Genomic DNA, 14,973 nt, shown 5'->3' with positions numbered 1-14,973 from the left:
AATGTTTCCGTGGTGTTAATAAACCACACATGAAAATGAAAAGAGCGTATATATTGTGCATACTGTGATACAGAAATTTAGAAACATCTTTACCAAACGTTCACAATAAAATTAACCTTTGTTAACCTGAACATGACTTAGGAAGGTTGAAACGGTTGTTTTCTGCTTATCAATAAAAGTGTTAATATATGTGTTGAGATACATTTTTATTTGAAGTAGATTTCTCGTCATCAAGAATAACAGATTTTAAAACCTTATGAACAGTACGATGGTCATTAAAACAATGGTTTTAACACAATTAAAGCTAGACATCGATAACTTAATCATCAGTGGAAGTACAGTGTCTACTTTTGTAAAACTCGTGTAAAATAAAACTAGTACAGTGTCTACTTTTGTAAAACTCGTGTAAAATAAAACTAGTACAGTGTCTACTTTTGTAAAACTCGTGTAAAATAAAACTAGTACAGTGTCTACTTTTGTAAAACTCGTGTAAAATAAAACTAGTACAGTGTCTACTTTTGTAAAACTCGTGTAAAATAAAACTAGTACAGTGTCTACTTTTGTAAAACTCGTGTAAAATAAAACTAGTACAGTGTCTACTTTTGTAAAACTCGTGTAAAATAAAACTAGTACAGTGTCAACTTTTGTAAAACTCGTGTAAAATAAAACTAGTACAGTGTCTACTTTTGTAAAACTCGTGTAAAATAAAACTAGTACAGTGTCAACTTTTGTAAAACTCGTGTAAAATAAAACTACTATAGTGTCTACTTTTGAAAAACTCGTGTAAAATAAAACTAGTACAGTGTCAACTTTTGTAAAACTCGTGTAAAATAAAACTAGTACAGTGTCTACTTTTGTAAAACTCGTGTAAAATAAAACTAGTACAGTATCTACTTTTGTAAAACTCGTGTAAAATAAAACTAGTACAGTGTCTACTTGTGTAAAATAAAACTAGTACAGTGTCTACTTTTGTAAAACTCGTGTAAAATAAAACAAGTACAGTGTCAACTTTTGTAAAACTCGTGTAAAATAAAACAAGTACAGTGTCAACTTTTGTAAAACTCGTGTAAAATAAAACTAGTACAGTGTCTACTTTTGTAAAACTCGTGTAAAATAAAACTAGTACAGTGTCTACTTTTGTAAAACTCGTGTAAAATAAAACTAGTACAGAGTCTACTTTTGTAAAACTCGTGTAAAATGAAACTAGTACAGTGTCTACTTTTGTAAAACTCGTGTAAAATAAAACTAGTACAGTGTCAACTTTTGTAAAACTCGTGTAAAATAAAACTAGTACAGTGTCTACTTTTGTAAAACTCGTGTAAAATAAAACTAGTACAGTGTCTACTTTTGTAAAACTCGTGTAAAATAAAACTAGTACAGTGTCTACTTTTGTAAAACTCGTGTAAAATAAAACTAGTACAATGTCTACTTTTGTAAAACTCGTGTAAAATAAAACTAGTACAGTGTCTACTTTTGTAAAACTCGTGTAAAATAAAACTAGTACAGTGTCTACTTTTGTAAAACTCGTGTAAAATAAAACTAGTACAGTGTCTACTTTTGTAAAACTCGTGTAAAATAAAACTAGTACAGTGTCTACTTTTGTAAAACTCGTGTAAAATAAAACTAGTACAATGTCTACTTTTGTAAAACTCGTGTGAAATAAAACTATAAAGAAACATGAGTAAAATTAAACATTTTGTCAAGTTGTAGCAGAAAGTGAAACTAGTGAAAAACTATTTTTAATTACTGGATAATTTTTAAATAAACGTTCTTTTTCAGGATGATTTGCATTATATGATCAGAACATATAAAAGCTGAAAAATAATATGAAATAAATATGCCTAGATTTTTCTCAGGAGATTAGAACTTATGTGCCTCTCATTTCTTCTTGGGTACACTTCTGTTTACATTCGAAAATCGTTTTGTAAAAAAATAATAAAATTGATATTTATATTCAAACTGATCACCGAATCAACTTAACTTTAATTCCAATTCTGTTCAGTCTCGCGAGAATCTCGCAAAGAATCTGTCTAGCACACTCAGAATACCTGTGTAAAATAAGTCTATATAATTTAAAAACTCAGATATTGGAGTTTTATCAAAGCAGTCCATTCAAAGATTTGTTAATTACAACTACCTATTAGATTCTGCCTATTTGACAAAACGCCTTATATTTCAATCGTTTTACGAAATTCATTGTTATAATGAAGTAGCTGGCTCATATAAGCAACATTAACAGATTCGTTACCTATAAACTAAAAACAAGAGTAAATACGTTTCTTAACCTGGGGTTTTATTCAATAAATAGTAAAATAAGTGTGTCTCATGAGAAATATTTTCCGAAGAAATTACTGAATTACAATGAAGCACGATATTGCTGTGAGCATTGTGCAATGTTTGTGGTAAATTAGAAATTTTTATTTGTAATATATATTATACACATATAGTTTCTAAGTTATAAATATGTTGGACGTTATCTTGTGGTAACTGTATCTCATTTGAATTTACACATGTGCTATTAATCAGTTGGTACACAAGAATTTCAAGTTAACAATGATTGAACAACTCGGGGTTTTCAATATGCTTTTTTAAGTAACTAAAGATATTTAAAAAACCAAAGCGGCGCCGTTTGACTTGTGATCTCGTATCTGGTTGGATAGGTCCGATTCTGTGTGATACCAGAAATATATATATATATAAAGCAAAAATTTATAATAGTTACGTCTCTACAATATCAGTGAAATATTTAATGGTTTTCGATTATCGATAATTTTATTTAAATTTGTGATAAATAACTGCTAATCCTTGTTTGATGACTATGATTTTTTGTTATTTTTGTATTGATTTAAAAATCTAGGTATATTAATTATTTCATCTTTATGTAAAGATAACCAACAAATATCTATCTACTTCATAAATATTTAACACGTTAGTTTTATGGAACAATTATTGAAGATAATTTTTGTCATTTAGCCCTAAAATCATTGGGGCAAAACAGAATTTGAATTGTTTTCAAAAGAATTTCCCCACGATATATTATTATACATTAAATGAGGATATATAAAACTATATTGTAGCAAAATCAAACATTCTTCATTAACCAAGTATTTCTGCTCTATTTATTAGTCGTATATATTTGGCCACAGTGTCTCTACCATGAATAATATGCTCATTCCAATTTAATTTATCATCAAAGAACATAATGAAATACTTTATTCTGGAACATCTCTTAATTTTTATTCTATTATAAGAAAGATTAATTAGTCTTATCAAAATTATTATATAAATCATCATCAGTTCGCCAGAAATATAAACTCGTCAAGAGATTAATTAACTTTAGCAAATACAATATGATTTGTATGCAGTGAGGGGTTTATAATATGATTAATGTATGATAAAAATAAACAGAGGTCCTAAAAAATAACCTTGAGGAACATCTCTTGTTACTAATAATTTCTCAAATTCCTATAATCCACGTTCACTACTATTGTTGTTGTTTTGAATTAAGCACAAAGCTATACAATAGGCTATCTGTCCTCTGCCCATCATGGGTATCGAAACTCGATTTTTAGCGTTGCAAGTCCGTAGACATACCGCTGTGACGGTGGGAGGCTGTTCACTATTAAGGTTCTTATTCGAAAATAAATTTTCAACCAATTATACATTTTACCTTCTTCCACAGGAGAATTGTTTTAAAACAGATTATGATCGATACAATCAGATTCTTAAAAAAAATCTAAAGTCAGAGATGTAGCAGTGTTACACTTCTTCACAGTTTCTTGGTTTTGTTTGAATTTCTCGCAAAGGTATCTGAGAGCTTTCTGCGCTAGCCGTCCCTAATTTAGCAGTGTGAGATGAGAGGGAAGGCAACTAGTCATCACCACCCTCCGCCAACTCTTGGACTACTCTTTTCCCAACGAATAGTGGGTTTGACTGTCACATTATAACGCCCCCACGGCTGAAAGGGCGAGCATATTTGGTGTGACCGGGTTTCGAACCGGCGACCCTCAGCTTACAAGTCGAGTGCCTTAACCACCTGGCCATGCTGGGCCCCACATTTCCTATGAAGAGTTCACGTAATTCTTGAATAGCTTCTCGGTAGATTCACCTTTGCAAAAACCGAACTGAAGTTCAAATAAGAGATCACACTTCTCATCACAGTCATATACTCTTCACATAAATCAGTTTCGCTATTGTTTTGGAAAATACACTCATTATAGCTATTGGTCTATAATTAATAATTTGATTTTATCGCTCCTTTGTATATTAATACAATTTTAACCTCTTTTTGAAGAACAAAAATAGGTTTTCTCTTCTAATACTTAAATGTATATTTTAAAAAAGCAACATTATTACATAAGATGCTCTAAAATTGTCTTTCGTATTTTAGAATTTAATGATTAAGTAATTAAGAAAAGACAACCAGATAGTTTTCAACATCTTAAAACTAAACTAAAAAGGTTTTTATTGTATTTTCTTCAATCCAGTAAGTAATGTAACTCTGTAAAATGGTAACCTTGCAAGTAAATGCTTAATGCGTTGTTTGGCTTGCAGAGACCAAGTCGGTGACTGTGGTGCATCGTAATTACAAAGCCAACTACAGGAAAGTATAGGGATATCTTAAAAATATCGTGTGTCGCATACCTATAGCAAACATCACAGAGCTAAAGACCAGAAAAACGGACGCCATCGCCAAAATAATTGTCGGCATGTTGCAACGAACGTGAACTGAAATCGAATATCGGTGTAGACGTGCTGAGAGCCAATAATGGTGCACGTGTAAAAGTTTTGAAAAAAAAACTGTTTGAGTTAGGTTACTAAATGATAAAGAGCACAGTGGAATTTTCTTATTTAGTTGATTATTAAATTTTAAAATAAGAAAAAATAATTTTGGACCACCCTGTATTTAAAAAAAAAATTTTTGAAATTTTATCTATAATCTACAACAACTCTTATGATATTCTTCAAAGTACTTAGTATAAAAATAATTTTGTTCACATAGTGGTTTTAAAAAAGGAATTTGTTACATTACTAACAGAACATTGATACCGTGTAGTTAAGTTGTTTTGTTAATTGTTCAGTGTAATTGATAAAGTAAGACTTAAGTGCGCCTTCTTTATTTATCAGTAGGTAATCTTTTATTATTTGTTTAATATTTTAGACTTCGGTTTATAAATCAACAGTCTCTCATTGATAAAGAGTCTTTGTTCATCGCTAGCCCTAGCCAAGATCTTAAACCAACTAGAATGGACAGGAACATCACATTAACCTAGGGCTTTTATAAGTATTTCACTTTACAAGAGATCTTACATTAGTTTGTTATTTTAATGCGTGTTATTAACTTTCTTTTAGTAGAACCAATGTAACACTTCTGGCAGCAGGGAAAAGTAAATTTTTATAAACAACAGAGAAAGGTTGCTTTGTTTAATACTGTAAGTATTAATAAGGAATTTGTCTTGTCTTTTGTAGCCCATAATGTTTCTCCATTCTATTTACTTAACGTATTCCTTTAATGTATCAGAAATTAATGAAATAACATAGCGAAATATTAACAATGTCAATAACAAACATTAGAGAATAACTGTTGTAAAGAGTAATATATTATAAAGAATCCAGAATGTAAGTGAAGCTTATTAATATTTATTAAAACACTTTGAACTATTATAATAGCTGTTTATTTGAAATTATTAGAAATGTAGTGTGTAAAATAAAAGTGAGACGTATTAAGCCTAAAAAGTGAATAAGTATTTTCTTTTTAAGAATAAAATTACAACGAAAAATAAAATGGGTTATAAATCTGAGCTTATTTGTAGTTCTGACGATAAAAATAAGCATGCTACATACAGAAATAAATTATCAAATATAGTTAGAAACATAACTAAACATTATCACGACAGTGTCCTCTTATCTCAGTGTTGTACTAAACGATATTGTATTAATATAATAATAAACAACAGGCACAACATTAGTGAAGTTTCGACAATAAGGTACAAACAGAGCATTGATCTCCAGTATCCGTTTATAAATCAATAGATTCTCATTGATACGGAATCTTTGTTCATCACTGGCCTAGCCTAGATCTTAAACAAACTAGAATGGACAGGAACGTCACATTATCCTAATACTTTTATAAGTATTGAACTTAACTAGAAAACTTACATTTGTTTGTTATTTTAATGCGTGTTATTAACTTTCATTCAGTAGAACCAATGTAACACTTCTGAGAGCAGGGACAACTAAATTTACAAGCAACGAAGATAGATTGAAAAGATATATCTCAGAACGGCTGGTATGGGTATTAACACTTTTACTAATAAAGCAGAGAACAACGTTTCGACATTCTTAGGTGATCTTCAGGTTAACAAAAGGTTATCGAAAGATTGTAAAGATGAAATTTGATACCTAATTTTAAACAAAGAACTTCGAATACTGTTAATATTACAAGTGCAATTCAACCGTGAATGTCCTGCAAATGATATATTAGATGATTTTTAATAATCAAAAAACATTTACCCATTTAGGGCAAATTAATAGTTAAAGTATTTTAAGCATATTGTAAAAACTAGGTGGAGCTGTTATTTCCCTTATTTAAATAATAACAAAGGATTCTCTCAAAAAGATAAAAAATAATGTTTACGACCAAATTCTATAATGTTTAAAATTTTTTAAGCCATAATAGGTGCAGGATATCTTATAAACACAATGAAAAGTTATTTTAACTAAATTTTCCTTAAGTCAATAAGAATAGAAATCATAATTTTTATGATAAATTTTTATATTCAAACTGTCCATTTTTATTTTAAAAACATATTAGTTCATGGATTAAGCTAAGTATTCCTAACATAATGGGCCCGGCACGGCCAAGCGTGCTAAGGCGTTCGATTCGTAATCCGAGGGTGGCGGGTTCGCATCCCCATCGCATCAAACATGCTCGCCCTCCCAGCCGTGGGGGCCTTATAATGTGACGGTCAATCCCACTATTCATTGGTAAAAGAGTAGCCCAAGAGTTGGCGGTGGGTGATGATGACTAGCTGCCTTCCCTTTGGTCTTACACTGCTAAATTAGGGACGGCTAGCGCAGATAGTCCTCGAGTAGCTTTGCGCGAAATTCAAAAACAAACAAACAAAAAACCTAACATAATGGCACTACATAATGCTATGTACAAGTATTGTAAAAATAGGAAGACCTGCTCAGAAGTCTTAAGAATAATAAAGGTTTCATTAGCATACCTGGTCGCACCTTGTTGTTGAAGTTTTAGTAATATAGTGCCTGTTGAACATCTAGGTTACTAAGGTGTTTGTTGTTGTTTTTTTATTACTTGAAGATGAACCGTAGTAGTCCGAAAACTCGTCCGAAAATTTTATTTTTGTCTTTTAATGTTATTACATGTTATCACTTACATTACAAACAAATTCTTTTCATGTTATACATTTGTCGCAAGTTTAAGTCAACACCATAACTTCCAACACCATCAAGATTTCTATCTTCACTAAATTGCGTGATCCGTTGCATAAATGTTACAGTGAATACCATTTCGTTAGATAATGCTAGCTAGAATGCGATAAGATGCTTTTAAAGAATAACAGTAAGTTTGCCTTACCTCTGTTTAATTAAATCAAAAGTATGGACAAATAGCCCAAATAGTCCTTTTGTAGTTTAACGCAAATATTTGAAACAAAGAAAGAAAGAAAAACTGATCAAAGCAAGTCAAAACCACCGACTTATTTAGTAAATATCAAAAATATAAGGTAATATAACGGTCTAACTAAGAAAGTGTTTTACCGTAGAATTAATAGTTCCGGTGGAATAGTGATAAGTTTACGGACTGACAACGCTATAATATGGGGTTCAGTTCTAAGCGCTTCACGCAGCAGATAGCCCATTGTGACAGTAAGACCTGTTTGTTTGTTCTTGGAAGCAAGCCTAAATTTACACAATGAGCTATCTCTTCTCTGCCCACCACGAGTATCGAAACCTGGTTTCTAGCTGTGCCAGTGGAGGGGGGATAACAATGCAATAATTATAACATATTGATGCATTAGTTGAGTACCATAGGTATTTTGGACTGTTACTGCAGAACTTGACGATGCTCAACCAGGTAAGGAAATGTAAAATACGTTTGAATCTATATACTGAGCAAACAACGCAAAACAGTCGTTGTAGGGTTAAAAATGGGAGTTCTTAATAACCGTAGCTGCGTATAAAGTATCTATTTTTCCATATGTAAGAGCAAACTTTAAGTACGAGACTTTATAGGTTTGACTGCTAATATATAAATTTCAAGCACAGATAAATGTAATAAAATATCTCTGAAAATGTGTTTTTTAAACGTATTGCAATAAAATACTTTCTTGTATTAAATCAAAATATTTTAATATTTTTCAATCGGTCAGTTCAATAAATGATATCGACTTTTATTTTCCAGAACTTAACAGTTGCTACAAAGTCAAACCCAACGGTAAGGAACATTTCCGAAGAAGAATACTCCTGTAAGCGCGAGTTTTATATCTCTGTTATGGTTAATTCTCTTCGTTTTAAGAGTCGATTAAGAAGCCTTTCTACTCTTATACCTCTAACGTTCGAAGGAGAAACGAAGAACATGGAGAAAATGAGCGTTAAAACCTAAAGATAAATTTTATCGTTTAGATATTTTGAAAATGAACCAATGGAAAGCGGTAAACTATGGCTGATTACGCAAACACTACGTCAGCACCACCTAGTGAACAAACAGTAAATACGTCAGTTCCAGTTGTATGGACGCCCAACAATCCAATAGTCTGGCGAGGATATCCATCTAAACCACATTTTTTGTCTCCTGAATACAAGTCTCAAAAAGTTGAAGAATTTTATAAAACCTATGATTACATGACCGGAGTACGAATAGCAGCGACGCTAGGCGGATTAATTGTGCTCTTCACCCTGTTTTTGTTGTACAAAAGCAAATGCAAGACATATAAAGATTATAAACAGCAACTTGAAGATATTCCAAATTGTAGGAGTGTTGGAGTGGTACAAGACGAGACTTCAACGAAGGATACTATCGGAAGTGACAATAGCAACACTGCTTCTGATAGTGGAAGTATTTCCTTGCACCTTGCAGAACCTTTCTCTCCTTGTCCCAATCAGACTGGAATCCCTTTAACAATTTACGTTGAAAACTCATCTTCTCTTTTCCTTCCATCGGATGTTTACGTTGAAAAAGTTATTCACATGACGAATGACACTCAATTATACCAAACTGATCAGCATACTTGGATGGCTCCCGAACCCCAACCAAGCCCTAACTCAATACAAGTCATTAAGTTAAATTCTAGTGGTACTTCGAAAGAATCGACAGAGTTTTCCGTCAAAAACTGCGAAGATGTTATCTCAGAGTGTCCGTCTTCTTTAGGTGCCAAGAAAAAGCTGTCACGTTGCACTCTTTCAGAAAGACCTTCTGAACAGACAGGGGGCTCTTTTGTCACTGAAAGTTACAGTGGTAGATCTTCCGTCAAAACAAATGAAGACCACCTCTGACAGATGTCAATGTACCGTCACTTCCAGAAGATGCTTTGTGGAATTAGGAGTTCCTTATGATCGATAAGCTGTAGTCAACCTGTCAAATAATCCTGATGTTTAGATATATATTGTAAAACTTGTCTATTCTAAAGATAACTTAACACAAATTAACCTTTTTTTTAAATTTTGTTTTCGATATGATTATAATAAATTGTTCTATTTCCCCATTTTTATATTTAAAACAATGGGAGGTACGCCGATTAAAGTGATAGGTATGTTAGGCAAAATGAAAACAAATTATGAAACGAACAAATCGCTTTATTACATACAATAATAGACTGATACAGTAGAAATCTAAAACTTTTTAAGTGTCTTTTTTAATTATATTAATTATAGTAATATTATTAGTGAGATTTGAATTTTTATTAAGGCCAACATTCTTTTGCAGTTTATCTAACTATGAAACGTCTTATCTTGATAAACAAATATGTCCTTTCATAGCCAACATAAAAGGCTCGTGCCATGTTTTACACTTTCAGCCGTACGGGCATTAAAAGTGTAACGGTTAATTTCAATATTCATTTAAGAATAGATGAAAAGACAATTGATGGTTCTGGCTGACTTCCCTATTTGGCGAACTTTCCTGAATTAAGGAAGGTTGTGACTGAAAATTAGATATCTCTCTTGTCTGGCTGAGGCGTCTTTCAGACTGAAGATATCAGTACCTGTCCTTTTATTTATATGTTGTCGTGTTGCGTATTTGCTCAATATAATAAATGGACCTAAGTCAAGTAATGTCCAAAGCAAAGTTTATTATATATATGGGTTATAATTCCCTCTAAATACACTTTCAACGATAGTTTCTATTTTTTAATAACACTAGTTGTTGACGATTTGAGTGGAAATTGAGTTAAATATCAAACACTATCTAGAAAACTGAAATCACAAAAGAAAAAATCGATAAAAATTAATGACATAAACTAAATAGTCTAAAAACGTGTAATTATCAGTACTGATAATAATAAATTAATATTTTAACGTTAAAACTCCAAAAGAAGCAAAATAATGATGCAAGGGTTACAACGTTTATGTGTCCCTAGCTGTTACAGCGATAAGTCTTCGAATTTACAACGCTAGAATCAGTTGTTCGATTCTCCTCAGTGGACTTAGCAGATAGCCTGAAGTGGCTTTGCTATAAGATAAACACACACACACACACAACTTTTACAACAAATAGAAAACTAAATTTAATATAAATAGTCAAATAAAATAATGCACAATTAAGAAATCTAATATGTTTAGGAACTTTCAAACATGATGTTTCAAATCTGTTACATTAAGATTAACTATGACTGTTTTTTTCTGCTACAAAAGGTAAATTATTCGAGGCAGTTTAAATTTTTTTTATTCTTTTTCCGGAAAGTTTCCATTTCACCTTTTCCTTAAAAAGCACAGAATTGTTATTTCTGGTGTAGAAAAATAAATGCTAAAATTTATTTTATGATTTTGTTACCCTATAGCGATATTCCTATAAATTTGCATTGTACATGTCCGTGAGGACTAATCAAATGGAATAATGGATTGTTCAATAGGGATATCTAACTCAATAAATTCCTGATTGGTTGTAAACCGTAAGGAATCTTAGAATATAATTATGTAAAGGTCAATATTATAAAAATAAGAAGAGTATATTTTACTTTCATAACATTTCTCTAAGACTTTTTTAATAGATAGAGTGCCAGTTCTTTGTGGAGCAGTGGACATATCCCTTATATAGCTTTTACTGTAACTACCTCATGACAGTTTCATAAAACATAAAAACAAATATTGTATGTTTAAATCCCTGAAGCAAAAATAATATTTTCTTAGTTTGTTTGTTTATATATAGAATAAGCAAAATAAATTTATTTTGTTTGTTGATGTTATAAAATGAAATTAATCATAAGACTTTTTATACTGTTAAAATTTCAGCTGAAAAAGATATGAAAGCCAACATGTAATTAAGTGGACCGAACTTCCAAAGCTGAAATTAATATTGAATAATAAGTTGAATTTCAAGCCACAGATTAAACAAACTTAAACACTTTTGCGCCAAAAATTTAAGTTATTTTAAATAAAAGGCTTAAATTATATTAAAAACTGTCTTTCATATCGTCAGAAGTTATGAATCTTTGTACATTGAAATGCCACACATATTTTTCTACTTATAGAATAGAGTGAACGTTTAACATTACAATATTCATTAAAGTTCAAAGAATTGTGCAAAAATTTATTTATATACAAAAATAATGTTAAGACAAAATTAAAACTACAATATCGTATAAAAGTAAGTAATTCATTTGCGTAAATGGATTCATGTTTTCAAACATGAAGATGAAGCTGTCTCCATAGAACTTTGTGATACCTTCAGTCGCCTAAAGAACGTAATTTCGAAGTACCATTCTAATTTTTCTTGTTGTAATCTCTTCAGAATGCTTCTATATTAAAACGTTATTATGGAAACTTGCTATTTCTATGTTTGGCCATTATACTGCATGTGAAAGTAATGTGTTTTGTCCAGCGATATATATGTTTGTGCGTTAGAAGGAATTTCGAAATTGCAGCTTATGTATATGTTGTTTGTCACATTGCAATGTGTGTGAGTTCGTGTATTCAAAAGAAGATTTTGTTATTTGGAAGTCGTCGCTAGAGTTACTTCTCTAGTAACTGCTGTTTTAATGTAAGGCTTCAAACAGACTATGTAAGCGTAATCAACATTGTGCAAGAGATTATTAGCTGTGAAATAGTAGCGATTGTCTTCTCTAGCCCAAGTATCGAAGTGTTCTAAAATCAAACCTTACGATATTCAATGTTAGCATTTACATTCAATCAATTGTTAAAACAAACTGAACCTTCCTGGTTTGTTTTCAATTATAGACATTGCACAAAACTATTGTTTAACTTCGTATAAATCCGCCCTTTTCATTTTTAGTTCTTTTGGGCATAAAAGACAGAGAGATGTCAAATACCTCCATAAACACAAGACAACCAATTATTTAGATTTGAATTCTTTAATTGGTATTAGGGATGGTGTAACTTTTTGTAATTTGTTTTGTTGGTTCTTAAAACGTGGCGTTTCCAATTACGAATGCATATATAGAGTAAATGTTACATTTTTATTGAATGCAACAAATATGTTGAAAAATCAAATCTTTTGAGACGCATTTTGAAGCAGAAAGACTAATTTTATGCCATGAAATATTCGAATCGATTAAAAGGTTTTAGTATATGTTTCAAACACTTCCTACTAGAAAGGTGATACAAAAGCAATTTGTCATGTTATAATTTACACTTAATATTTTTAATCATCGTTTTATATACATAGTATTACGAAAGGTGTCTCTTTACACGGGTTTCGTTAAATTGCTTTGTTTCAAGTGCATTTTAAAAACCAATGCTCAGTAAAACAAAAAACAACATCAATGCAAAGACTTACCAAACGAAGAAATATTGCCACTTGGCTGCATTGGTGAAATCTAAAATAAGTGATAATGAGACTTTGGAGCACGTGATGATTAAAACTAAAGGGCTCTCAGGGATGTTTAGATTTTGTTTTGCCATAATATTTTTATGTTCTTTGACAGTTACAGTCATACAACATCGTATTAATTAGTGTAAAATTAGTGTTCGATAATTCTTTCAACATACTAAAGGACAATGTTTTAAAATTAATAATCCACTTAAAAGAAACGAAAAGAAAATGTATGAAAATGATAGTGCGACACACTCAGGTCAAATGTCAAAAGTGTGGAGTCACTATTGTAGATGTTAGGATAAAGAAATTTTAATAATGACAGCTGTACTATTTTTCTTGATTCTTTTGCATTCATGATTTAACTCATTGATTCATGGTGTAATTTCGTATTTTTTATGCAACGTTCACATAAACGTAAGAGTTCAACAGAATATTTAACGACGTGTTATTTTGTTTTGTTTTCTAAATCCTGTCAATGAAGGCTCAATAATCCTCTAGATTATAAGCAAAAACAACATATTTGAGTTCGTACAGTTAATACGTGGATATCATAAGTGTGATGAATGTGAATATTTATATTGTAAGGCTGTGTGGTGATGTTTGTAATAAACATGTCAAATGATGGTTGCTCGGTTAGTTTACTTTGCAATGCATTTAACAACAGCAATACAAATAAATCACCAATACCAGATGCCATATAGGAGGTCTTGAATTGGATCAAAGTTTAAATGACTTAAAAGATTTATTTTATTCTAGCTTTCTCACAATTAGTACTGATGGAACGAGCTCTGGTGATAAGGATAAAACGTAGAAATACAAATTCGTCCACGAATGCATGCTATCATTAGAATAACTTGCTACATCTTCGGTCCCTGCTCAACCATATGTCCACGATATATATATATGTATTTTTGCTCTAATATCAGACACCGTAATTTCTATTAACCTGTTGACTGCAAAGTATTTCAGCTGCTATGGCAACTCCGAACCAAGTTCAAAATACAACTCTAATGCTTCTTTATTTTGTAACATTTTTCGTGACGCCATTTTGGATCGAAAGTGAAACAATTTGTAAGTAGGTCAAATGCATGTATGGTGCTGACATCTAGCGTTGAAGTTATGTATTATTGAGAACGAATTAAATCGTTCGTGGCACTGTGTTACCGATCGGCTTGGACGAGTTATCTCGTCTACGGCACTGAACAGGTTAAAGAAAGCTTCTACGTGGGACGACGAAATGAATGATATTCACGTATCTGTAAGAACCTTATACGGACCTTCCATTCTACGACGAGGCCAACTTTCAATATCACATTAAGGCATATCCGTTGGAGTTATATCAAAGTACTTGACAGGTATGTGCTCAAATAGCATTGCTATGGTTCCAACTTTTGTGACCATCTTTCTCATGGGATTAGTCATTAATTTTGAGATGTACCTCGAAGCTTTTGACTTACGAGCCTTTGTCAGTTTTCATATTTTGTTTATTACTTTGGTAACAGTACCAAAAGATATACAAAGCTTCATCGTAATTGTCTTTAGGCTTGTGGCTCCCTTTCATACCTATAGCCTTCACTTTGCAGATAGGCTTGGCATGGCCTGGTGATTACGGTGTACGACTCATAATCCGCGGGTCACGGGTTTGAATTACCGTCGCCAAACATGCTTGTCCTTTCAGCCATGATTACGTTAAAATATGACAATTACGCCTACTATTTCTTAATAAAAATAATAGCGGTGGGTAGTGTTGCCTTCCCTCTTGTCTAGCACTGGTAAGTTAATGACAGCCAGTGCAGACAGCCCTCATGTAGCTTTGTGTGAAATTCCAAAAAAAAAAACACTTTGTATTTGAAAGTGTTGTCTCAGATTAACTCGGGGTGTTTCTTTGGAGACATCTGATGTTTTAAATGTTTTGTTCTACAAGTTTTCCCGCTTTCTAGTAAACATTGATGGTTCCTTGC

At 31.7% G+C, this 14,973-nt stretch overlaps 1 protein-coding gene across 3 annotated transcripts in view; it reads left to right on the top strand.

The window, feature by feature from the left end:
- Window positions 1-13,634, top strand: part of LOC143252162 (uncharacterized) — a 73,509-nt gene extending 59,875 nt beyond the window's left edge. Inside the window, exons 2-3 of one of the 3 annotated variants that reach the window (XM_076503871.1) lie at window positions 5,356-5,432; window positions 8,426-13,634. In XM_076503871.1, the coding sequence (XP_076359986.1) occupies window positions 8,683-9,516 (834 nt within the window). In that variant the 5' untranslated portion in view covers window positions 5,356-5,432; window positions 8,426-8,682 and the 3' untranslated portion in view covers window positions 9,517-13,634. Of the gene's footprint in view, window positions 1-5,352; window positions 5,433-8,425 lie in introns of all 3 variants that reach the window. The other 2 variants (XM_076503872.1, XM_076503870.1) reach the window with 2 other exon arrangements.
- Window positions 13,635-14,973: the final 1,339 nt, after the last annotated feature.

Source organism: Tachypleus tridentatus, chromosome 6 (assembly GCF_004210375.1).
Source record: "Tachypleus tridentatus isolate NWPU-2018 chromosome 6, ASM421037v1, whole genome shotgun sequence".
Taxonomy (NCBI): Eukaryota; Metazoa; Arthropoda; class Merostomata; order Xiphosura; family Limulidae; genus Tachypleus; species Tachypleus tridentatus.
The sequence above is the reverse complement of the archived record's forward strand: the minus strand, read 5'-3'. Positions and strand labels throughout refer to the sequence as shown.